This window comes from Aquarana catesbeiana, linkage group LG12 (genome assembly GCF_042186555.1).
Source record: "Aquarana catesbeiana isolate 2022-GZ linkage group LG12, ASM4218655v1, whole genome shotgun sequence".
Classification (NCBI taxonomy): domain Eukaryota; kingdom Metazoa; phylum Chordata; class Amphibia; order Anura; family Ranidae; genus Aquarana; species Aquarana catesbeiana.
This window is the reverse complement of record NC_133335.1, coordinates 88015073-88041302: the sequence shown is the minus strand read 5'-3', so window position 1 is coordinate 88041302 and position 26230 is coordinate 88015073. Positions and strand designations below refer to the sequence as shown.

Here is a 26230-nt window from a genome sequence, read left to right as displayed (position 1 = left end):
ATGCAAGACAGCTTGAGCGGAATTCCGTCGGAAAAATCTTCAGAGTTTATTCCGACGGGAAAACCGGTCGTGTGTACAGGACATTAGATGTGGTGGCTGCACTTTTTTTTTTAGCCTTTCTTTTAGGGTTGCACTGATACCGATGCATGTATTGGTGCCGATACCGAGTATTTTCACATGTACTTGTACTCGTGAAAATGCACCGATATCCGAAACCGATACCTTTGTGGTGCAATTTGAGCCCGTACAAAATGAATGGGCTGAAATCATACTGCAAAGAATCGCATGCGATATTAACAGGAATGCAGTGCCATTTCCCACACCGCTCCTGTGTGAATCCAAGCTTATCATAGTGATTTCAGCCTGGGTTCACACAGTTCACACAGGAGCGGTGAGGGAAACCACATGCGATTCGGTCAGGAATCACACCGCATTCTTGTTCAAATTGCATTAGTTTATGTGCAGTGCGATTTGAGCCCATTTACAGTATTTAATATGGGCTCAAATTGAACCGCATAGGTATCAGTAATTGGTATTGGCCGAAAGTATTGAAACTTGTACTCGCCGGTAAAAAAAACGGTATTGGTGCAGCCCTACTTTCTTTACTTTATTTTCACCTGGTGATTTATACAGTAAGTCTGTTATGTTTCTACTTCCTTTATCAGACCCAGCAAGCTGTCCAGCAAAAAGTGTCAGTAATGGGGCGTACACATGGCCGGACATTCTGGGAAGCTAGGTCCGACGTACTTGCCACCAGACTTCAATAAGAGGGCCCCCAGATCCCGGCCCCCCACCCTATGTGAATGAGTATGGGGTACATGGTACCCCTACCCATTTACCTAAGGAAAAAGTGTCAATAATAAAACACACTACACAGGTTTTTAAAGTAATTAATTAGACAGCTCTGGGGGGGTCTTCCTCCGGCTTCGGGGGTCTTCTTCCGACTTCGGGGGTCCCTCCGGTTCCTCTTCTCCCGGCGTCCAGTTGGTTCTTTTAGGGGGCGTGGTCAACATCACACGGTGACCACGCCCCCTAAAACGTCATAGTCCCAGGATGCCCAGGGACTGTGACGGCATAAGGGGGCAGGGTCTCTGCCTATATAAGTCACATTGGAGCGCTCAGAGAGCATTCCAGCCGGAGAGACCATCATGTCAACATCAGAAGAAGAGAAGAGGGAAGAAGCCAAGAAGCCAGAAGCCAGAAGTCCGGGCCTCCGCTAGCAAAAGTGCGGCATTAAGATAGCGGAGGAGCCGGCAGAAGAACTGGAACACGGGGAGCAGAGGTCCCAGGAGCAGAAGTCGAACACCGGGAAAAGAGGCCAGAGAGAGCGGAGATGAACCAACCGGACGCCGGGAGAAGAGGAACCGGAGGGACCCCCGAAGTTGGAAGAAGACCCCCGAAGCCGGAGGAAGACCCCCCCCCGGAGCTGTCTAATAAATTACTTTAAAAACCTGTGTAGTTTGTTTTTTATCATTGAAACTTTTTCCCTAGGTAAATGGGTAGGGGTACCATGTACCCCATACTCATTCACATAGGGTGGGGGGCCGGAATCTGGGGGCCCTCTTATTAAAGGGGGCTCCCAGATTCCAATAAGCCCCCGGCCCGCAGACCCCGACAACCAACGGCCAGGGTTGCCGGGAAGAGGCCCTTGTCCTCATCAACATGGGGATAAGGTGCTTTGTGGTGGGGGGGCCCCGCAGGGCGCCCCCTCCCCCAAAGCACCCACCCCCCCATGTTGAGGGCATGCGGCCTGGTACGGTTCAGGAGGGGGGCCGCTCCCTCGTCCCCACCCCCCTTCCTGACCGGCCTGGCTGCGTGCTCAGATCGGGGTCTGGTATGGATTTTGGGGGGGACCCCACGCCGTTTTTTTGGCGTAGGGGGTTCCCCTTAAAATCCATACCAGACCTAAGGGCCTGGGATGCCCCGCGCTCGCCATAATAGGAAAATGTATTTTTCCTATTGCAGCGAACGCGAGATGCAGTACCCTGCCCCTCCATCGTATCTGGTCCGTCGGACCAGCATACAGACAAACGGGCTCTCTGTCAGGAACTGAGTCCGGCGGAGTTACGACGTAAAGATTTGAAGCAGGCTTAAAATCTAAAGTATGTCGGATTTCCGACCGAAACGGTCCGTCGGAAGTCCGATGCAGACATCACACAGTCGGATTTGGTCGGTGTCGGTCGGACTTTTGTAGCCGAAAAGTCCGGTTGTGTGTACGCCCCATTAGAGATTTGAGACAATCTATTTACCACTGACCGGGGTGTATACAATGATCAACTTTTATTTATCTATGTAAAACCTTTATCCCAAAAGGAAACAAACTGCTGCAACTGCTTAAGTGTTAGCTGGGGTTTAGCTTTAATCTGTTAGTCAAGTCCATCTACAGTACATCTGGAAAGTATTCACAGCGCTTCACTTTTTCCACATTTTATTTTCCTCAAAAGTCTACAAACAATACCCCATAATGGCAACGTGAAAGAAGTTTGTTTGAAATCTTTTCAAATTTATTAAAAAAAACAAACAAAAATATCACATGTACATAAATATTCACAGCCTTTGCCATGACACTGAGCTCACAATTGAGCTCAGGTGAGTCCTGTTTCCACTCATCCTTGAGCTGTTTCTACAAATTCATTGAAGTCCACCTGTGGTTGATTGAGGTGATTGGACATGATTTGGAAAGGCACACACCTGTCTATATAAGGTCCCACAGTTAACAGTGCATGTCAGAGCACACACTAAGCCATAAAGTCCAATGAATTGTCTGTAGACCTCAGAGGAGGATTGTATTAAGGCACAGATCTGGGGAAGAGTACAGAAATATTTCTGCAGCATTTAAGGTCCCAATGAGCACAGTGGCCTCCATCATCCGTAAATGGAAGAAGTTTGGAACCATTGGGTGAAAAGGGCCTTAGTCAGGGAGATGACCAAGAACCCGATGGTCACTCTGACAGAGCTCCAGAGTTTCTTAGTGGAGAAAGGAAAACCTTCTAGAAGAACAACCATCTCTGCAGCACTCCACCAATCAGGCCTGTGTAGTAGAGTGGCACCACTCATCACCTGGCTCATCACCTGGCCAATACCATCCCTACAGTGAAGCATGAAAAAATAGGTGTGCCAAGCTTGTAGCATCCTACTGAAAAATACCTGAGGCTGTAATTGGTGCCAAAGGTGCTTCAACAAAGTATTGAGCAAAGGCAGTGAATACTTATGTAAATGGAATTTTTTTTGTTTTTTATTTTTAATAAATGTGCAAAGATTTCAAACAAACTTCTTTCACGTTGTCATTATGGGTATTGTTTGTCGAATTTTGAGGGAGATAATGAATTTAATCCATTTTGGAATAAGGCGGTAACATAACAAAATGTGGAAAAAGTTAAGTGCTGTGAAGATGTAGCACCCTGGAGTTTAGGCAGGGTTGCTCCTCACATATTTACTTGCCAGGAGTAGTTATCCTGGTTGATTGTTAGAGATCCATTGATTTCTCCCTAAGTTTGGCCTTGTAGCACTTTTCTCTTCTACCAATAGGTGGCCGGGTACTTGGTGGTACTAGATATGAGAAGGGCAACTCAAGGTCAGGTCATGGGTATATGGGGTGTCTCGGCCAATGGGCAGGGGTTTTCTTGGATCCCTCGGCCTGCTGGGGGAGCCTATTTATTCAAGTAGAGTCAGGTGATCTATGTTCTGTGCCGCCTTTACAGCTGTCTGGGTGGACGTGTGTCGTGTCGCACCAGGCTGCTTGGCTGGAGATTGGGCCTATCCTGGGGGCATCTGGCTGCTAGGCTGTCTGAGGGCCTATCCAGAAGCAAGTGAGAGCAGCACAGGGTTGAGATTGCTGCTTGCAGTCCTACCAGAAGTGACAGTTCTGCCAGCCGGAGAACCTGTCGTGGTCGGAGGTAGAGGGGAATCTGTTGCCACAGGGGGACCATCCACCTTATTACCAGGGACCACAGTGAGTAACTGAAGCAAGTACCGGAATAGTATTCTCACCGAACTGGCACGGTGGAGAATTGGGAAACTTCAGACGGTGATCAAGTCAGGGACCCAGCCAGTGAAGGTGACGCTTGCAGAGCAGCCTTGTGTCAAGCCAGGGACCGAGCCGGTCAGCAGGGGTGAAGCTTGAGAAGTATCGGGAGTGCCAAGCTAGGGACCCAGCAGAGAGGCAAGGGTGGTGCTTGAAGAAGATACCACCGTGAATATTGGAGGAGCTCAAGGGATTCAGTGGCAGTGAATCAGAGGGTCCATTGAGAGACCGGGAGCTCAGTGTGCTGAGGAACTACAAGGAAAAGTTGTAGTAAACGTGAAAGAACTGTTACCCTTAGAAACCGCTTCAGCCCCAGAAGAATTTACACCCTTCCTGACCAGAGCGTTTTTTGCGATTCGGCACTGCGTCGCTTTAACTGACAATTGCGTGGTCGTGCGACGTTGTACCCAAACCAAATTGACGTACTTTTTTTCACACAAATAGAGCTTTCTTTTGGTGGTATTTGATCGCCTCTGCGGTTTTTATTGTTTGCGCTATAAACAAAAAAAGAGTGACAATTTTGAAAACAAAGCAATATTTTTTACTTTTTGCTATAATAAGTATCCCCAAAAAGTATATAAAATTGTTTTTTTCCTCAGTTTAGGCCAATACGTATTCTTCTACATATTTTTGGTAAAAACAAAAATCGCAATAAGCGTATATTGATTGGTTTGCGCAAAAGTTATAGCGTCTACAAAATAGGGGATAGATTTATGGCATTTTTATTACTAATTTTTTTTTTTACTAGTAATGGCGTCGATCAGCGATTTTTATCGTGACTGCGACATTATGGCAGACACATCGGACACTTTTGGCGCTATTTTGGGACCATTCACATTTATACAGTGATCAGTGTGATTAAAAATGCACTGATTACTGTGTAAATGTGACTGGCAGTGAAGGGGTTAACCAGGAGGGGGCGCTGCAGGGGTTAAGTGTGTCCTAGGGATTGATTCTAACTGTGTGGGGGGGTGGGCTATGTGTGACACGACACTGATCACCGCTCCTGATTACAGGGAGCTGTGATCAGTGTCCTGTCACTAGGCAGAACGGGGAAATGCTGATGTAAACATTGTCGCAGGTATCCCTGCGGACATCGAGTCCATGGGACCCGCGGTCGGACTCACAAAGCTTGCAGCGGGCGCACGCGCCTGCTATCCAGACCTCGCGAGTTCACGTACATTAACGTGATTTCGCGCAGCGGAGCCAACCTGCTGCAGTAAAACTGAAGGAGACAGAAGAAAGAAGTATAGTGGAAGAAGAAGAGCAGGAGAAGAAGCCCGGAGGAGGAAGATGCGGGAGAAGATGGAGGAAGAAGTTGAGAAGAAGAAGATATTTTTAATATAAGACTTGTCAAAAACTGTCTACACACTCTGACCACCTCCCCAATTTATGACTAGGCTCTCTCCTTTATTCCAGAGAAGAGGGAGACCAGAGGAGAGCAGATTTTCACAGAGGAGGCAGACCAGCAATGGGTGGGATGCAGTTGTAGGAATTATAAATTATACTTATTGAGTCTGGATATTATTGTACTGACCTCAGCAAGTCATGATATAAATTGACAACAAAGCACATTTACTCACCCCTCGTGGAATTGTATTTTGCCATGTGATACTCTGTATAGATGTTATTAACTGCTGTTGAGCTCTGCAAGAAAGCACAAAATTGTCAGTGCTTTTAAAAATTGTGCACAGTCCATAAAAGTATATATATATATATATATATATATATATATATAGTCATTTTTGGGGTTTTGGATAGAATTTGGACAGGTTAAAATCCCTGTCAGTTATTTTTATGCCAGAAAGATGCACCCTCTCTGTTGGTTCTGGTGACCATTGTCTCTGGTAAAGATAGTGCTTGGAAATTCAACATTTTTGGGTTTTCACTTGAACGGGAATAGCGGAGAAAACTTCCAAATGTTCTGGTGTCCACTAACGAAGAAATATTTCCCATAACTTTTGAGACAGCTTCTCTTATTTCCCATTGGATGCAAAAGTAGAAATAAGGAAAGGCGCTGCTTTCTGGAATAAGCAACTACATTTACTGCAAGTGAAACATGTTAGAAGGTGGAATTCAGGTGCTCTGTCTTGCAATGGACTGTTCAATAAACTGCTATGGTGGTTTTTATTCTGGAGCAGGACTACTTTTCTTATTTTTACTCTTGAATCTGATGTGGAGAATGAACCACTAGAGGAGCTGGGATCGTTTGCAGGGGTGTCAAACTGGCAGCCCTCCAGCTGTTGCTGAACTACAAGTCCCATCATGCCTCTGCCTGTAGGAGTCATGCTTGTAACTGTCATCCTTGCAATGCCTCATGGGATTTGTAGTTCCGCAACAGCTGGAGGGCCACCAGTTTGACACCTGTGTATCTAGCGAGTGCAGATCACTATTTATTCTCTTACTCCCTGTTGTCTCTCTGGGACAGCAAGGGAATGGAGATCTACCTGACAGAATACAGAGAGCCAAAAAATGCCAGGGGTTACCCCTTTTCTACTCTATTCAAAATTAGAAAAAAGATTTGGTTTTGCCTACACACTAGCCTTGTTTTGGAATTTAGGTGTTTACATGTTTAAAACAGTTTTTTTTTTTGCTAGGAAATTACTTAGAACCCCCAAACATTATATATTGTTTTTTTTCTAACACCCTAGAGAATAAAATTGCAGTCATTGCAATACTTTTTTTCACACCGTATTTGCACAGCGGTCTTACAAGCGCACTTTTTTTGGAAAAAATTCACTTTCTTGAATAAAAAAATAAGACAGCAATAAAGTTAGTCCGATTTTTTTTTTATATTGTGAAAGATAATGTTACACCGAGTAAATTGGTAAATTGGTAAATTGAAACATATCACGCTTCAAAATTGCGCCTGCTCAAGGAATGGCGTCAAACTTTTACCCTCAAAAATCTCCATAGGCGACGTTTAAAAAATTCTACAGGTTGCATGTTTTACATTACAGTTCTAGGGCTAGAATTATTGCTCTCGCTCTACCAATCGCGGCGATACCTCACATGTGTGGTTTGACTACCGTTTTTATATGCGGGCGCTACTCACATATGCGTTCGCTTCGGTGCACAAGCTCGTCGGGACGGGGCATGTTAAAAAATTTTTTTTTTTCTTATTATTTATTTTACTTAATTGTATTTATTTTTTCACTGTTTAAAAAAAAAAAATGGGTCAGTTTTTTCCTATTACAAGGAATGTAAACATCCCTTGTAATAGAAAAAAGCATGACAGGACCTCTTAAATATGAGATCTGGGGTCAAAAAGTCCTCAGATCTCATATTTGGACTAAAATGCAAAAAAAAAAATGTCATTTGAAAAAATGACAACAGAAAAATGTGCCTTTATGACGTATGGGCAGAAGTGACGTTTTGACGTCGCTTCCGCTCTCCTATGGTATGGAGACGGGTGGGAGCCATCTTCCCCTCACTCATCTCCATACACAGACACGGAAAGGTCTCGATTGCCTCCGCCGCTAACGACGGCTTCGGTAAGCGGCGGAGGGCGCGGGAGAGCGGTGGCACCTCTCCCACCACTGATAACGGTGATCTTGCAGCGAATCCACCGCAGAGACCACCATTATCGTAAACAGAACCGCCGTCTGTAAAGATGGATGCCTCGGCTGTGGCAGCAGCTGCTGCCGTTACCGAGATATCCATTCTCAAACTGCCGACATATATCTACATGAGCCGGTCGGTAAGTGGTTAACACACATTATTAACACACAATTATGCATTGAGAGCTTCCTTAACATCTACGTTACTTTGCTGCTAGTACACAGTAAATTAGCTCAGCAGAGAAAACCATTCCCTATGGATGCATATAAGCAGGTGTTCAGAGTTAAAGCCCACTCGCCCAGCGGCCGCATATATGTGTATGGCCAGCGGGAATTCGTTAATCAACTGTAGTATAAGGAAACATTTATTTTATTGACAGACAAGAATCACAAATACTTTAACAGCAAAACCAATTCACACAGGGCCCATTCACACTTGTTCGTTTTAAAGGATAACTAAACCTTCATTTAAAAAAATAAAAATAACAAACATGTCATACTTACCTCCTCTGTGCAGTTGGTTTTACACAGAGTGGCCCCGATCCTCCTCTTCTGGGGTCCCTCAGCGGCGCTCCTGGCTCCTCCTCTTCTCGAGTGCCCCGTTAGAGAGCCGCTTTCCCTGGGGCACTCCTATTGACACAGACAACAGGACTCGGCCCCGCCCCCCGCATCATTGGATTTGATTGACAGAAGTGGAAGCCAATGGTTCCTGTTGCTATCAATCTATCCAATGAGGACCCGAGACACCGGCTGGAGCTGGTGTGCTCAATCCTGTTGCGGGAAAGACCGGGCCCAGGTAAGTAAGCCCAGGTAAGTAAAACGGGGGCTCTGGGGGGCTGCTGCACTAAAGAAGGTTTTTCACCTTAATGCATAGAATGCATTAAGGTGAAAAACATTGATGGTTTACAACTCCTTTGATGCAGCACGATGCATGCAATTTGATGCATGTAAATGCTTTAGAAGTAGAAATCCCATTCTTTCCTATGTTGTTGGTTCATATCTACACTAAATTGTGAAAAGTATTGGGACACCTGCCTTTACACGCACATGAACTTTAATGGCATCCCAGTCTTAGTCCGTAGGGTTTAATATTAAGTTGGCCCACCCTTTGCAGTTATAACAGCGTCAACTCTTCTGTGAAGGCTGTCCACAAGGTTTAGAAGTGTGTCTATGGGAATGTTTGACCATTCTTCCAGAAGCGCATTTGTAAGGTCAGGCACTGATGCTGGACATGAAGGCCTGGCTTGCAGTCTCCACTCCAATTCGTCCCAAAGGGGTTGAGGTCAGGACTCTGTGCAAGCCAGTCAAGTTACTCCACCCCAAACTGGCTCATTCATGTCTTTATGGGCCCAATACTTGACAATATAGTGTATATGCTGCATTTTTGAGTGAAAAGAAAGTGAAACGATATGGGCGCATTCACACCTGCATAAGTGCTCTACCATGACCACTGCATGCATATAAAATAGTGTGAATCTATGGGATTTTATTTGGCACATATTAATAAAAGGTCCAAACAAAAATGTAAATGTTTTACAATCCTTGGACAGTGCTAAAAATACTTACTGTTTGTAATTGGGAATGATTCCTGAGTCTCCATCTTTTAGAGTATATGCATTGACCCTGTGAGCAAACCACTGGCAACGGTTTTTGTACATTGTATCTGTGATATGTAAGATCTCACCACATGATACTTTTAGGCCACCTTCAACACGTGAAGACATTGACTGGTTCACACGAACATAGAAGGAGTCTCCTGAGGTGGCCAAGCCACTTTGTATGTCATGCAACAACTTCCGATAATCTGAAATAAGAAAGTTACCATTTTACATTAAAAGAAATATAATTTATATTAAGCATTGGGAATCATAGATTACATATCTAGCACCCTGGTGTTTAGGCAGGGTTGCTAACCAATTTAGTTTGCCTGGTAGTAATTGTCCTGGCTAATTGTTAGGAGATCCAATAATTTCTCCCTAATTCTGGAATTGCTGCACTTCTCTCTTCTGTCACTAGGTGGCATTGTAGCTGGTGACATTAGATAGACGAGGGCATAGCAAGGACAGATTATGAATGGGGTGTCTCAGCCAATAGGCAAGGGTTTCTTTAAGCCCCTTTGCCTGCTGGGAAAGCCTATTTATTTGGGTGGAGTCAGGTGATCGGGGTACTGTGCCACCTGGATGGCTGTCTGGGTGGACATGTGTTATGTCGCCCGGGCTGCTAGGCCGGAAGCCTGAGGCTTATTCTGGGGACACCTGGCTGCTAGGCTGCCTGATGCCTATCCAGGAGCAGGAGAAGCAGGATAGGGTAGGGACTGCAGGATTGGAGTCCAACTGAGTTGCGAAGTTTCAGCCGGACACGGAACCATTGTGGTCGGAGGGAGAGGGGAAGCTCTCGCCACTAAGGGACCGTCCACCATGTTCCTGGAGACTACTGTGAGTAAGCTGACGCAAGTACCTGAACAGTCTTCTCACCAGCCGGGGACAGTGAAGAAGTGGGAAAGCATCAGCAAGTGCCAAGCCAGGGACCCAGCAGGATAGCGGGGTGATGCTTGAGGAGTGTACAGTGGGATAGTTGTGGAGGAGCTCAGGGGATTCAGTGATGACTGGGATCTGGAAGTCTAGTGAGAGACTGGGAGCTCAGTGAGTGAATATCTACAGTGGGATACTGTGAGATAAGTAAAGTACTGTTCTGTGTTATCAAGAGTTATGTGCAAATACCATTAGTGACTGTTGCAAGATTAGTTGCCATAGGAGACAGCGGTCCTATGTATACAGAAGTGTTATCCGGCTGGAGGCCTTCCACTGTATAGCTCTCTACCTATAGAGTCTGCCAATTACCATTGCATCTGCTTAAGGGTGTCCTGGCCCTAACCCTCTATTTGCCTTCTCTTGTTCGCATCCAAAAGTGACTGGCACCCTTCATTTCCTCTAGCATTACACCTACCATGCCTGGTAACCCACTCTACAAGGAAGGATGCCAGCTCTCCCTAATCCTTGAGGTCACCATTAGGGCTCTGGGGCCCCAGGATCTTGCTACACATAGATAGATACAGTGGATAGATGGAAAATTACCAGTAAATGAAAGCTCCCAGCTGCTTTCTTCTATTTAAAAACAAACAGAAGGTAATGGGGAATCCCATGAACAAAAAAAGTGTAAGACTCCCCTTAATATTACACACCAGACCCTTATCCTTAATGAGGGTCTGGCATAGATTTTTGTGGGGAACCCTACAAAAAAAAATGGGTTTCCCCCAAAATCCATACCAGACCCTTATCCGAGCATGCAGCCTGGGGAGTGAACAGTCTGAACTGTACCAGGCCACATTGCCTCAGCTTTGGAAGGGTACCTTGCCATATTGGTTGTTAGGACTGATTTCAGACGCCAGCTCTCTAACAACCAGCCTGCGTGGAAAGCTATCACATTGAGTCACGCATAAAACAGTGGACAGAAGTGCAGGATTTGGTTAAAAGCTGTAAAATTTTGTCAAATTATCTTTTTATATTTATATATTATTGTATTAGGATGAATTCATTCCTAATATTATTGTGATTTTAGTTTGAGCTTTATCCTTTTTGGAAATTCATGAGTTTATTTACTTTTACTATTCACTGTATTTATTAATATTATTGATATATTATGGATATTTACAATTTAGATTTTTATTATATGTTTATGATATTTTTTAAATATTACATTTATGACCATCCTTAGACTTGTATTTTTTTTAAGAAGGTAGTAGTAGTAGTAGTAGTAGTAGTAGTAGTAGTAGTTTTACAACCATGTAATGTGTTGATTTTCATTAGTGGTTTGAACTGTTATTGTTTAATCTGCAGCCCTGGATTGTTTGCATGTAGTCGGTAGTGCGGTGCCTCTGAGTCCCTGTGTGGGTTCTGTCTGGAACCGCTTCTGCCTGCCTTGTAACATAAAATCCCATCAGTAACCCATTGATGTAGGCTTGACAAAGAGGATTCCCTCCAAACACATAGCCACCCAAACTGTGCCTTTGCTTGGTATGAAGTTACTAAAGGGGTGCAATGTCAGTAATCAGCACATATAGCCTACAGCTTGGATCACTAAACACATTGGGGGATGTAGTCATCAGTACCAGAGTTATTACAGTGTGAAGATACAGTGGTTAGCAAAGGTAACAAAGGGTTCTCTAGCCGCCTGTCTTTAACCGGTTCAATACAGGGCATTTTCACCCCCTTCCTTCCCAGGCCAATTTTTAGTTTTCAGCGCAGTTGTGCGGCGTTGCACCCAAAAAAAACTGACATCCTTTTTTCCCCACAAATAGAGCTTTCTTTTGGTGGTATTTGATCACCTCTGCGGTTTTTATTTTTTGCGCTATAAACAAAAGAAGAGCGACAATTTTGAAAAAAAACACAATATTTTTTACTTTTTGCTATAATAAATATCCCAATTTTTAAAAAAAAAAAACACATTTTTTCCTCAGTTTTGGCCAATACATATTCTTCTACATATTTTTGGTAAAAAAAAAATCGCAATAAGCGTATATTGATTGGTTTGCGCAAAAGTTATAGCGTCTACAAAATACGGGATATGGCATTTTTAAAAAAAAGATATATTTTTTTTTTTTACTAGTAATAGCGGCGATCGCGATTTTTTTCCTTGACTGTGACATTATGGCGGACACATCGGACACTTTTGACACATTTTTTGGGACCATTCACATTTATACAGCGATCAATGCTATAAAATTGCATTGATTACTGTGTAAATGTGACAGGCAGGGAAGGGTTTAACCACTAGGGGGACACAAGGGGTTAAATATGTTTCCTAGGGAATGATTCTAACTGTAGGGGGGCGGGGACGTACAAGGGGAGGAGACCGATCAGTGTTCCGCTGTACTGGGAACACAGATCGGTCTCCTCTCAACTGACAGGATGTGGATCTGTGTGTGTAAACGGGTCCGGCCCGGTTAACGGGCAATCGCGGGTGCCCGGCGGACATCGCGGCCGCCGGCCACACGCACCGGGTCCCGAGCAACGCGGCGGGCACGCGCCCCCTAGTCATATGACGTCCACCCAGGATGGGAGATCCCATCTGTGGGCATCATTTAACAATAGCCGGTAGGGAAGTGGTTAAGCATGTACATGTGACAGCCTATTGTAGCGGGGGAGATGTTGTTGCCACTCCTTTGGCAGAAACCTGTCTTTGTATTCTTCCTACTTAAACTATAAATATGTAACTACCGTATATACTTGAGTATAAGTCGATCCGAGTATAAGTCGAGGCCCCTAATTTACCACAAAAAACTGGGAAAAACGTATTGACCCGAGTATAAGACGAGGGTGAGAAATGCAGAGGTTCAACAATGCCCATCTGCAGCTGCATGCCTCCCTGTGTCCTGTGCAGCCTACCTGTATCCTGTGCATGTGTCCTGTACATGTGTATGTGTCCTGTGCATGTGTCCTGTACATGTGTATGTGTCCTGTGCATGTGTCTTGTACATGTGTCCTGTACATGTGTATGTGTCCTGTGCATGTGTCCTGTACATGTGTATGTGTCCCTGTGTCCTGTACATGTGTCCTGTACATGTGTATGTGTCCTTGTGTCCTGTACATGTGTCCTGTGTCCTGTACATGTGTCCTGTACATGTGTATGTGTCCTGTGTGCATATGTCCTGTGCATGTGTCCTGTACATGTGTCCTGTGTCCTGCACATGTGCATGTGTCCTGTGTGCATGTGTCCTGTGTCCCTGTGCAGCCTACCTGTGTCCTGTGCAGACTCCCTGTGGCGATCTCCATCCTCCCTGTGGCGATCTCCATCCTCCGATCACTTCGGCGGCCATTCCACTGTTCAAAAGCCGCGCCTCCTCCTCGTCTGTGATAGGCAAAACACTCAGCAGTCAGCGGTCAGCCTATCACGGACATTCTCTCATTCTCATACCATGGACGAGGATAAGAGAATGTCCATGATAGGCTGTACACTGACAGCTGTTCAGCCTATCACAGACGAGCAGGAGGCTTTTGAAAGCTGGAATAGCCTCCGAACGAATCATTACACGCCGTCGCCGTGTGCCTGCATGACACGCTGATCATGCAGACAGACGGCGGTGACTCGAGTATAAGTCGGGGGGGGGCACTTTCAGCCCAAAAAAAAGGGCTGAAAAATTGGACTTATACTCGAGTATATACGGTATATTGTCTAGTTATCTATTGGGTGTTCCTTACCTTCCATGTTGGATCGTACTGATAGACAGCAGAAGCCATTAACTCTATTAAGGGTGCAATGAGCATCCTCAAATGTCACTCCAGCTAGGTTCACCTTGTAGGCAGGGTTTATAACATCAAAATCTACCTGCAGAAACATAACAAACATTGATCAAGACAACACTAAAACCCATTATATTCCCCTATATAAGAGAAAACGATACACCTGCATTCAGATCTGTAAGAAAAAAAAAAAAAAAAAAGAAAGGAACCCTAAGTGGGATCCCCCATCAACACAAAAAAACACATTGGCGTCAATTTACAAAAACATAACACATTGAGTGTTTTCTTTTCCATTTTTTTTTTTATATATAAGCTAGCAGTGCGCCTTTGAATGTGCTAAAAAAAAATGTAATCACTTCAGGAGAGTTAATTTCCTAGCACAGCCCCTCGCTCCTTATATCTTTTAAGTATTTCCTTTTTGGGAGTGTCTACTGTGTGTGCTTGCTGAGCTCCTCCGCCCTTCTCTTCACTCTCTACATAACTTTTTACATTGCAATTAGGGAAGGAGTAAAAGGGAATGCTACAAAGCAGCCTTTCTCCACCCTGTTTTTTTTTTTTAAACTTGGAGGAAAGCCTGAAATATCTTTCTAGACTCGGGGAGGAATACCTACTACAGCTCACAGTACATTAGAGTGATTGTAGCTGGGAACAGTGCTCCTTACATTTGTGGTTATTGGTTATAAACCCTCCCACACACACACACACACACACTTACAGATAGGTATTAGTGGTTACTTATCTAAGAGGAAGGAATTGCCCATTTCTCAAAGAACCCCTGGCAACCTCTGGAGTAATTTTAGAGTTCCACAGAACCCTGGTTAAGAAAGGTTGCTATAGAGTGCCACCTGAGTCTTGAGGTCCCGAGTTTGCTGCGGCTGCTGACATCACATGTAAGGTGGTGGTACCCAGCAGCATTATCGGGGCTTTTGGATGTCTACACAAGGAAAGCTTTTATAGGTAAATACGTAGCATGCCTAAAATGCGAATAATGCACATATAATCTTATGGGATGGTTTTTGTTGAAATCAATGGTGTGGAAACGGGGTCTCTTTAAGTAAGATTTGTTGCTGCATCCAGTATTGTGTGGTCGGCTGGGAGGTCACACAGAAATGCCTGGGATAAAAGTAGTATTTGATCTCAGGAAGCTGCAATATAACAGTTGAAAAATCTTAAAATTTCTGTGGAGCTCAGGCTTGAGGGCTCTTGGCTACTTTGGATTTGAAACTATCCAACATCCATAAAGCTTATCATAGGTCTCAAAAGAAAAGCGTTCACAAAGGTTCTAGCCCAGCATATGATGGTAAGCACAATGATTGTTGTACTGTAGCTTCATCGAGAGACAGATACATAGTGACTAAAACTCACCAAAAGGATCTGGTACCCGGGCATTAAGGACATTTCATCAGCTGCCAATCCTGGGGTCACCTGGTGAATGAAGATTCCGGTTTTGTTACCTCCAATTATGCTTATTTGTTTTAGTAGGTCATCTCCCTGAAATGCCATTATTGTAACCCGGCTGGTTATCCTCCGAGCATGACGTCTTCTCACAGGGCTGCAAGAAAAGCAATAAGTCATACCTTCAGTGGGTATAGAAAAGAATCACCCCCCTTTAAAATATTATCCTGGTTGATCTATTGATTTCTCCCTAAGTTTGGCCTTGTTGCACTTTTCTCTTCTACTACTAGGTGGCCGGGTACTTGGTGGTACTAGATATGAGAAGGGCAACGCAAGCTCAGGTTATGGGTATATGGGGTATCTCAGCCAATGGGCAGGGGTTTTCTTGAATCCCTTGGCCTGCTGGAAGAGCCTATATATTCGGGTGGAGTCAGGTGATCTGTGTTCTGTGCCACCTGGATGGCTGTCTGGGTGGACATCTGTTGTATTGTCCAGGCTGCTAGACCGGAGATTGGGGCATAACGGGCACATCTGGCTGCTAGGGTGTCTGAGGGCCTATCCAGAAGCAAGAAAGCAGCGCAGGGTTGGGACTGCGGCTTGCAGTCCAACCAAAAGTGATGTTTCTGACGGCCGGAGAACCTGTCATGGAAGCGAAGCTGTCGCCAGTAAGGAACTATCCGCCTAACTACCAGGGACCACAGTGAGTAACTGAAGCAAGTACCGGAGCAGCATTCTCACACACGGGGGACGGTAAAGAATCTGGAAACTTCGGTGGGTATCAAGCCAGGGACGCAGCTAGTGGAGGTGACGCTTGCAGAGCAGCCTTGTGTGTCAAGCCAGGGACTGAGGAGGCCAGGGGGGGTAAAGCTTGAGAGATATCTTAAATGCCAAGCTAGGGACACAGCAGAGAAGCAGGGGGGAGACGCTTGAGGAAGATACTACCGTGATATTTGGAGATGCTCAAGGGATTCAGTGACAGCGAATCAGCGGGTTTAGTGAGAGACCGGGAGCTCAGTGGGCTGAAGAACTACAAGGAGTGATTGTAGTGGAATAGAAAGGAACTGTTAAGCTTTGTGTTAGGAACTGTTAAAGACTGTTGCCATAGGAGACAGCATTCCAACACATGCAGATGTGGCGTCTTGCTGGATGCCCTTCCCTGCATGGCTGTCCTCCTATTGAAGTCTCAGAGTCTGCCAATTGAACTACCTAAGGGTGTCCTGGCCCTAACCCTCTTTCCCCCAAAAGTTTGTTAAGAGAAATAAACTCTCTTTTGCATTCATGAATTGTCTGGTGCCCAATAAATTTAATCATCTTGCACCCACTATGCCTCACAACCCACTATATACAGAAGGATGTCAGCTATCTCTGGCCCTGGAGGTTCTCATTAGACCGAAGGAGGCCTGGGACCTTGCTACATGTGTTACATAGTTACATAGTAGGTGAGGTTGAAACAAGACACAAGTCCATCAAGTCCAACCTATGTGTGATTATGTATCAGTATTACATTGTATATCCCTGTAAGTTGCAGTCGTTCAAGTGCTTATCTAATAGTTTCTTGAAGCTATCGATGCTCCCTGCTGAGACCACCGCCTGTGGAAGGGAATTCCACATCCTTGTCGCTCTTACAGTAAAGAACCCTCTACGTAGTTTAAGGTTAAACCTCTTTTCTTCTAATTTTAATGAGTGGCCACGAGTCTTGTTAAACTCTCTTCTGCAAAAAAGTTTTATTTCTATTGTGGGGTCACCAGTACGGTATTTGTATATTGAAATCATATCCCCTCTCAAGCGTCTCTTCTCCAGAGAGAATAAGTTCAGTGCTCACAACCTTTCCTCATAACTAATATCCTCCAGACCCTTTATTAGCTTTGCTGCCCTTCTTTGTACTCGCTCCAATTCCAGTACATCCCTCCTGAGGACTGGTGCCCAGAACTGGACAGCATACTCCAGGTGCGGCCGGACCAGAGTTCTTGTAGAGTGGGAGAATTATCGTTTTATCTCTGGAGTTGATCCCCTTTTTAATGCATGCCAATATTCTGTTTGCTTTGTTAGCAGCAGCTTGGCATTGCATGCCATTGCTGAGCCTATCATCTACTAGGACCCCCAGGTCCTTTTAGATCCTAGATTCCCCCAGAGGTTCTCCCTCCAGTGTATAGATTGCAATCATATTTTTGCCACCCAAATGCATTATTTTACATTTTTTCTACATTGAACCTCATTTGCCAAATGTTTTTGCAAGGTTTCCACATCCTGCGGAGAAGTTATTGCCCTGTTTAGCTTAGTATCGTCCACAAATACAGATTGAACTGTTTAACCCATCCTCCAGGTCGTTTATGAACAAATTAAATAGGATTGGTCCCAGCACAGAACCCTCGGGAACCCCACTACCCACCCCTGACCATTCCGAGTAGTCCCCATTTATCACCACCCTCTGAACTCGCCCTTGTAGCCAGTTTTCAATCCATGTACTCACCCTATGGTCCATGCCAACGGACCTTATTTTGTACAGTAAACGTTTATGGGGAACTGTGTCAAATGCTTTTGCAAAATCCAGATACACAACGTCTACGGGCCTTCCTTTATCTAGATGGCAACTCACCTCCTCATAGAAGGTTAGTAGATAGGTTTGGCAAGAACGATTCTTCATGAATCCATGCTGATTACTGCTAATGATACCATTCTCATTACTAAAATCTTGTATATAGTCCCTTATCATCCCCTCCAAGAGTTTACATACTATTGATGTTAGGCTAACTGGTCTGTAATTCCCAGGGATGTATTTTGGGCCCTTTTTAAATATTGGTGCTACATTGGCTTTTCTCCAATCAGCTGGTACCATTCCAGTCAGTAGACTGTCTGTAAAAATTAGGAACAACGGTCTGGCAATCACTTGACTGAGTTCCCTAAGTACCCTCGGATGCAAGCCATCTGGTCCCGGTGATTTATTAATATTAAGTTTCTGAAGTCTAATTTTAATTCTGTCCTCTGGTAACCATGGAGGTGCTTCCTGTGTCATGAGGATAAACACTGCAGTTTTGGTTACTGAAGCCCCCCGATTCACTCGTGAAGACTGAGGAGAAGTATAAATTCAATACCTTTGCCATCTCCCCATCCTTTGTAACCAGATGTCCTTCCTCATGCTTTATGGGGCCAATATGGCCTGTCCTCCCTTTTTTACTATTTACATACTTAAAGAATTTCTTGGGATTTTTTATGCTCTCCTCCGCTATGTGTGTTTCATGTTCTATCTTAGCCGTCCTAATTGCACCCTTACATTTCTTGTTGCATTCTTTATAAAGTCTGAATGCTGAGGATGATCCCACAACCTTGTATTTTTTGAAGGCCTTCTTCCTTGCTTTTATATTCATTTTTACATTGGAGTTAAGCCATCCAGGACTTTTGTTCGCTCTTTTAAATTTATTACCCAATAGGATGCATTGGCTAATGCCCTTATTTAATATGCTCTTAAAGCAAACCCATCTCTCCTCCGTGTTCTTTGTTCCTAATATTTTATCCCAATTTATGCCTTTTAGCAAGGTTTGTAGTTTAGGGAAGTTGGCTCTTTTGAAATTCAGTGTCTTTGTATTCCCTTTATGTTTCCTATTTGTGTGATTTATACTAAAACGAATTGACCTGTGATCGCTGTTACCTAAATTGCCCCGTATTTCCACATCCGTGATGGGGTCTGTATTGTTGGTAATCAGTATATCCAGTAATGCTTTATTTCTAGTTGGTGCGTCTACCATCTGACCCATAAAATTGGCCTGCAAGACATTAAAGAACTGGCGAGCCTTAAATGAATGCACGGTTCCCTCCGCCCAGTCTATGTCTGGATAATTAAAATCCCCCATTATGATAACACTTCCCATCCTTTCTGCTAATCCAAATTGTGATAGGATATCTATCTCCACTTCCTCCCTCATGTTAGGGGGCCTATAGCATACTCCCAGTATTATTTTCCCCTTAGCTTCATTCCTTTGGAGCTCTACCCATAAGGATTCCACCTCCTCCCTAGCTCCCTCAGTGATGTCATCTCTCACATTCACTTGTACATTATTCTTGATATATAGGCATACCCCTCTCCCTTTTTTACCCTCTCTATCCTTGCGGTAAAGGGTATACCCTTGAATGTTTGCCAGCCAATCATGAGAGCTGTTGAACAAAGTCTCTGAAATTCCCACAAAATCCAAATCCTCCTCGTACAACAGTATCTCTAGTTCACCCATCTTGTCCACCATGCTCCTGGCATTGGTGAACATGCCACATAGTTTAAACCGGTTGCATATTGTCCTCGTATTGGGTGTTTCGAGATTGCAACTAGGACTTGCTACTATACTTACCTTGTGTTTTTGTGCTTTGGTCAACCTACCACTAATGCCCCCAATACTATCCTCTGGAATATCTTCCACGCTGACTATCTCTACCTCTGGACTCTCCCCCCATTGCCTAGTTTAAAAACCCCTCTAACTTTTTGGCCTTCTTCATTTCCAGCAGATCTGCACCCTCCTCATTTAGGTGCAGTCCGTCCCTTCTATAGTACCGGTTATCGACTGAGAAGTCGGCCCAGTCCTCCAGGAACCCAAACCGCTCCTTACTACACCAGCTCTTCAGCCACTTGTTTACTTCCCTAATCTCCCTCTGCCTTTCTGGTGTGTCTCGATGTACCGGTAGTATTCCTGAGAATACCACCTTGGAGGTCCTTTTCCTCAATTTAGCTCCTAAGTCCCTAAAATCGTTCTTTAGGACACTCCATGTGCCTCTGACTTTGTCATTGGTGCCAACGTGCACCATGACAGCTGGGTCTTTCCCAGCCCCTCCCAGTAATCTGTCCACCAGATCCGTGATGTGCCGAACCCGAGCGCCCGGTAGACAACATACTGTTCGGCGCTTCAGGTCTTTGTTACAGATTGCCCTCTCTGTCCTTCTAAGAATTGAGTCCCCTACCACCAGAATCTGTCTTTCCTTTCCCTTCGCTGCCCCCCCACTCTCACTGGAGGAGTTCTTCCCCTGGCAGCTAGGAGAGTGTGTTTACTATGCTTCAGGTTGTGAATGGATGGGAAGATCTGTACAGAGTTATTCCTGTCATTAATTCAGTGCAGCTGAAGCTGCAGAGAAGGAGATGGATTGCTGTGTCATAGTTCCTCAATCTCCTTTCTCTGTCTCAAAGGTGAAACATCAGAGATCTGTTTAGACCCCTGATATTTCACCAAAGCCCCCAACAGGGTTTCTAAAAAAAAAAATGCTTTAAAAAAAAAAAAAAATTTAAATTGTAAAAACAATATAAAATAAAATGGTAAAAAATAATTTAAAAAGTGGCGGAACTACCAGGTCGCAAAGGTTGCACCTGCAAGTGGGCCCTGATGTTCCACCACCAGGCTCAGAGGCAAGGGCCCTCTGCTCTAAACTAAACTGAGTTGTGCATTTCTCACTGTTGCCAGTAGGTGTCACTGGTGCCACAGGCCAGTATGAGAATTACAGCAAGGTTGAGCTATGTAATGATTATTCTTTTTTCAGAACAGCCCAATAGGGGGTTCCTGGCCGCTGTGCATTCTGGGAAGGGGGTATTTATTGGGCAGAGCCATGTGCTCTCTGTCTCTTACCTCGGGGCCCTCCATCGAGGATGTGCTGCTGTGAGCTCTGCAAGTAGGCCCCGAAGCCTGTCTGGGGCCTACTAATCCTACGGTGGTCCTTAGTTTGTCTTGCCTGTTTGAAAAAAGCAGAGCCAAGCTGAGGAGATCCAGAGGAGGACCCTTGCTGGAGAGAGCCAGGATGAAGGCTGGTCTCTCAGGAGGGCCTGGTAACTCGTTTGTAGGATGCACCTATTCCTAAACTACTCTTACAGTGTCGCCGGATGGTTTAAAGGTTCTGACACTGTGAAGCTGAATCCTATTCTACAATCTAAACCATGGTTACTAGCTCCTGGCTGCTAAGTCTGTGAGGGAGGCTTATCCAGGAGTTCTACTGGCTGCTAAGTCTGTGATAGAGGCTTGTCCAGAAATTCTACCGGCTGCTAGGTCTGTGTGAGAGGCCTATCCAGGTATTCAAGATCTGCTAAAAGAGAAAGCTGTTCTACCTTTGGATTCAAGGAGTCTGTGAGTGATCTGCAAACTGTATCTGAAACCTTCCCTAACCCTCTCTCCTATTACTACTTTCAAGTTCCTCATTAAAGCATTGAAAAATACTTAGTGACTGGCATCCAAATTCTGTTCTAACTTCCCATTATAGCCATGGACTCAGCCCTAGGGTGAATGTCAACTTGCTCCCTGCCTCTGGAGGTACCTCCTTGCCCCCAGTAGACCCAGGGGGGTGCTACACATGTAACATCAGTCACCACACATTATTGCAACACAATTGTGTAAAGCCAGTCTAAGGTTTTTCTTTAGCGTGCTTACCTTGAAAAACACAGTTCACACGTTCTGTCACTAATTTCCATGTGTGAACACATCGGCAGACCTGGAACACAAGTAATACTCGCCAGTGAAACAATTTATATACAAATATGGAGGGTAAACAGTTTAAAATTGGTGTGCTTGTATATAGTATATAGAGCCAACTGAATACATCCTTTCAGCGCTGGCAGCAGGGGAATGCTCAGTGAATGTGATGAAGATACAATAAGTGTCACTTTTAGATCTACTATTGCCTTCTTATAACCTTAACTTTGTTTTTTAATGTCCTTTTCTTTGGAGTAGAAACGCCTGTACCCTGCCAGCATGTTGTAAGAGGTACCCTGGCTCTCTGTGTGAAGGCAGTGGTCTCTCTGCAGAGGTTTGAAAAGCCTTCTGTTGAGTCAGTGTTAGAGCTCTCCATTTAATAAGGAATATGAGATTTTCTGAATTTAGCATTTTAGCACTGACTCAGCAGGGAGCGTGTTGGATATTTTCAGAGAGACTAGAGTCCCCACACTACCCGGAAAAAAAAACAGATACCAGTCTGGAGAAAAAAAAATTGTGCATTTATTATGAAACCAGGCTCAGACATTTGTCCCTATCCACATCTAACTGCTCTGTGTGCGGCTACATCCAAACAATAGCATTGCATGGTCAGGAATATGATGGCCATACCAACCCGGCTGTATTAAAGTGACCTAGATGGTGTGGCCGCCATCAGGGACGCTGCGACTGGTGCGGCGGTGATTAGGGACATTGAATAAGTGACAGTATGTAAAAAAATATATAATGTTTTTAACAATTCTTATTTTTTTAAATATTTTATTATTTTTTTTCTACATACTGTCACCAGAATAGTGCAGTATCACCGTAGTGAGACTGTACTACTCTGGGAAGGTCATCAGGACTTTCTATTACACTGTGACTGCTTGTTACACTGATGATCACTGTAACAGCAATCATTTTATCTGTCATGAAGGCCTTTCATTCACAAATCTTGTTTTACTCTTGTTTACTATTGTGATGCTGTGATTGGTCACAGCTATCATATGGTACAGGAGGTGCTTCTGTGATTGGTCCTGTACACCATGTGATTACTGTGACCAATCACAACATCAAAATAGTAAATAATAAGTCATAAATGGCTGCCATTCATGACAGTTATTTACTTGGTGAGCATGTGATCACTGTAATCGGTCAACACATAGTACCTGGGAGGGTCAAAGGGTCCCGGTAACCATCTCTAAGTTTCGCAGTGTCAAGTGGACACAGTGGTCGGAGATCGCATCACTGCACGCCCCAGGGGGCGCGTGCCTGGGAGGACGTCATATGATGTCCACCTGGGATGGGAAAACTCCCACCCGGCATTCATTTTACTATAGGCTGGGCAGGAAGTAGTTAACAGCAGTGAATTGGAAGTACTGAGAGCTGAGCGCTTCCAGTTCACAGATTAGAGCAGGAAATGGATGTTCTGTGATGTCATCCAACTCACCATCCTGAAACTATCTTTTATGGTCTCAGGCTCCCAGGAAAGTTAGAAGAGCTCAGAAACCAGTGTGGGGGGGGGGGGGGGGGGGCATGCCTATTTAGTCACCAGATCACTTTTACATAAAGGCCAGCAACTCAAAACAGAAACAAAATAAAATTCAGTGTAACGCAGCAAAAAATATTATAAACATGTGATCACATACAAAACAGTGTATAATGTGATAAAAGTAATATTCAAAACTTAGTATCAAAACAAATATATGAAGTCCTCCGTGAATCAATAGTATTGTCCTTCAATACACTCCGTACCTGATCGTTAAAGAGGAGGGCCAGTCAAAAAAAAAAAAAAAAATTAAAAGTCAGCAGCTACAAATACTGCAGCTGCTGACTTTTAATTGGACACTTACCTGTCCCAGGGTCCAGCGATGCGGGGGATCGAAGCCCCGCTCGTCTCCCCCTCCGTTCAGTGGCGCCGGCATTGCAACTGTGGGCGCCGGGCTGTGGCTTCACAGCCTGGCACCCACTGCGCATGCGTGAGCGGCGCCGCGCGCCATGATTGGCCGCTCAGTCACCTGGGACCTGTAATGGGTCCCAGATGATTGACAGGAGGGAGGGAGCAGAGCTGAGCTCTTCCTGTGCCGAGGGGGAAGTGATGTCACCAGCCCAGGCACTGGAAGAGGCAGACTACGAGGGACCCCCTAGCAACAGGCATTGAGAGGTAAGTAAAAAAAAAAAAAAATCCAAATGTTTTTTTTATTTTTTTTTAGGCACAATCATGACTTTTTTTTTTTAGGGTGGAACACCACTTTAAGCACTGTGATTTTCCACCACCAAGCAAATTGCCTGCTCATCTCTGTGTAAGTAAAAAAACAAGTAAGTAAAAAACAGCTTGTCTCCTCACAGCCCAGGTAAATGGCTCCACTCCTTCTCTCCTCCTCAATGAAATATAGGCTCGCGTCCTCACAGGTATCCTCAGATTATGTGTAAATCAAAGCCGAAAGGACAGATATAGTATATTTCCGTATACAATGTTTATTTTAAGCCCGCTTAAAATTTTACACTTACAAGAGATAAAATGTAAAAACACGTATCAATGTATCATCTGGTTCACCACCTCACTCGGTGCAACTCCGGTAAGACATCGATCACACAGCTCTACTCCTTCCCTAGACACGTGTCGCCACGTGATAGGGCGTCTTCAGTAGGCACGGAGTGTATTGAAGGACAATACTATTGATTCACGGAAGACTTCATATATATTTTAATACTAATTTTTGTATATTACTTTTATCACATTATACACTGTTTTGTATGTGATCACATGGTTATAATATTTTTTGAAGCGCTACACTGAATTTTATTTTGTATTCACTATTAGAAGTGTTGTGAAATCACTTACACAGTGGTTGGCTGGTCAGCATTGCATTTTATATTTATATTTTTCATTTTATTATTATTTTTGCTCTGATTGTTACAACTCTACTTCAAAACAAAAACAAGCTTGATTTATCCCCTTGTGCTCTGGATGTACTAGATAAGTCCAAAGACCTCAGGTTGTTAATCACTGGTGATAAATATATCAATGTGTATTTCTTACCTTTCTTATATTCTGCTTCATATTCAAAGTCCGTTTCTGCTCTCTCATCTTGGAGAATATCTGGAAGGTCTTGGGAACAGCTAATGTATGTGAAAAAAGAACTGGTTAAAGCAACCACCCTTTCTTTGAAATGAAACACAAAAAGGAACATTATCAAGCAAGTACAGTAATACCTTGGATTACGAGCATAATTTGTTCCAAAAGAATGCTTGTAATTCAAAGCACTCGTATATGAAAGCGAGTTTCCCCATAGGAAATAATAAAAACTCAGATAATCTGTTCCACAGCCACTGCTTGTCTATGCAGTACTGTATGTGGCCAGAAGTGCAGGGGTGCCGGAGACACTCGGAAACACTCGGAGACACTCGGGAACGGAGTGTTTCCGAGCGTCTCTGAGCATCACCAAGCGTCTACGAGTGTCTCCGAGCATCATTGGTGCCACCGCACCTCTGGCCAAATGCGGTACTGCACACCCCAGTGGCTTGAATCCTGCTCATTGTCTCGCAAAGAGAGTCAGGATTTTTTTAAAAAAAATAGCTCGTATTGCGAAACGCTCGTAAACCGCATTACTCACAATCTGAGGTTCCACTGTATGTCTGTAAGAGTTCTCATATATCAAGCTCATGGTACAGCTAGTACTAGTTAGTAACATGCAACTGGATTGTACTGTAATGTTGAAGACCTTTCTTAGCCACGCCAAACCTTTCTTCAGTTCCAATGAGTGTCAGGAAATATTCCCATCCTTGATGTCAGGAAGTCTACAGTACATAGGTGTTAATTCCTCGATTTATATGGCTGAAGATGTGAATTGTTGTCAAATCAACAGTGCCAAATCACCTCCATCAAACTTGACTCCACTAGATAGAAGGGCTTTTTTTTTGCTTAGTAGGGATCCAAGCATTACAACCCTGCCAGGAGACAAGGGGAGATGGTGAAATGGAGAAGCGGGCAGTCTGCGGTTAGCCTGCGACAAGTGCAGGAGCTTCTTTTTGGGGGTTTGGCGGTCAGGCGGGCGGCGTGATTGACGATGGGTTTACATTGGGGGACAATATTTTTGGATTTTTAATAAAGGAGTTGTCAAAAATTGTGTTGTTTTTTTTCTACGTGACACTTTTTTTTGGGTGAATGAGTAGGGGTACAATGTTCTCCGGTGTTTAGAACAGTACCGCGCTCTGGTGCCCTTCGCTGCTTACCGGATCCGTCGGCAGCGGCGGATGCGATCGGATGTTACCCCTTGCTGCGTATGGAGACGAGTGAGGGGAAGATGGCCCCCACCCATCTCCATAACATTGCAGGGCGGAAGCGACGTCAAAACGTCACTTCCGCCCATAGCTCTTAAAGGTCCATTTTTTTAAATGAAAAAATGTTTTAATTTTTTTTTATTGCAGTTTATTGTAAATATGAGATCTGAGGTCTTATTGACCCCAGATCTCATATTTAAGAGGTCCTGTCATGCTTTTTTTCTATTACAAGGGACGCCAAGCTCACATGCAGAAGCGAACGCATACGTGAGTAGCGCCCGCATATGAAAACGGTGTTCA

General features: G+C 44.4%; 1 protein-coding gene across 3 annotated transcripts in view; it reads right to left on the bottom strand.

Annotated features, from left to right (window-relative positions):
- The window catches only part of CARD14 (caspase recruitment domain family member 14), a 159233-nt gene that overhangs the window by 24445 nt on the left and 108558 nt on the right, over window positions 1-26230 (bottom strand). For all 3 annotated transcript variants that reach the window (XM_073608188.1, XM_073608192.1, XM_073608191.1), the window contains exons 12-17: window positions 24690-24769; window positions 21608-21668; window positions 15189-15375; window positions 13782-13908; window positions 9151-9388; window positions 5608-5671 (exon numbers count right to left, since the gene is read on the bottom strand). In XM_073608188.1, the coding sequence (XP_073464289.1) occupies window positions 5608-5671; window positions 9151-9388; window positions 13782-13908; window positions 15189-15375; window positions 21608-21668; window positions 24690-24769 (757 nt within the window). The remainder of the gene's footprint in view (window positions 1-5607; window positions 5672-9150; window positions 9389-13781; window positions 13909-15188; window positions 15376-21607; window positions 21669-24689; window positions 24770-26230) is intronic.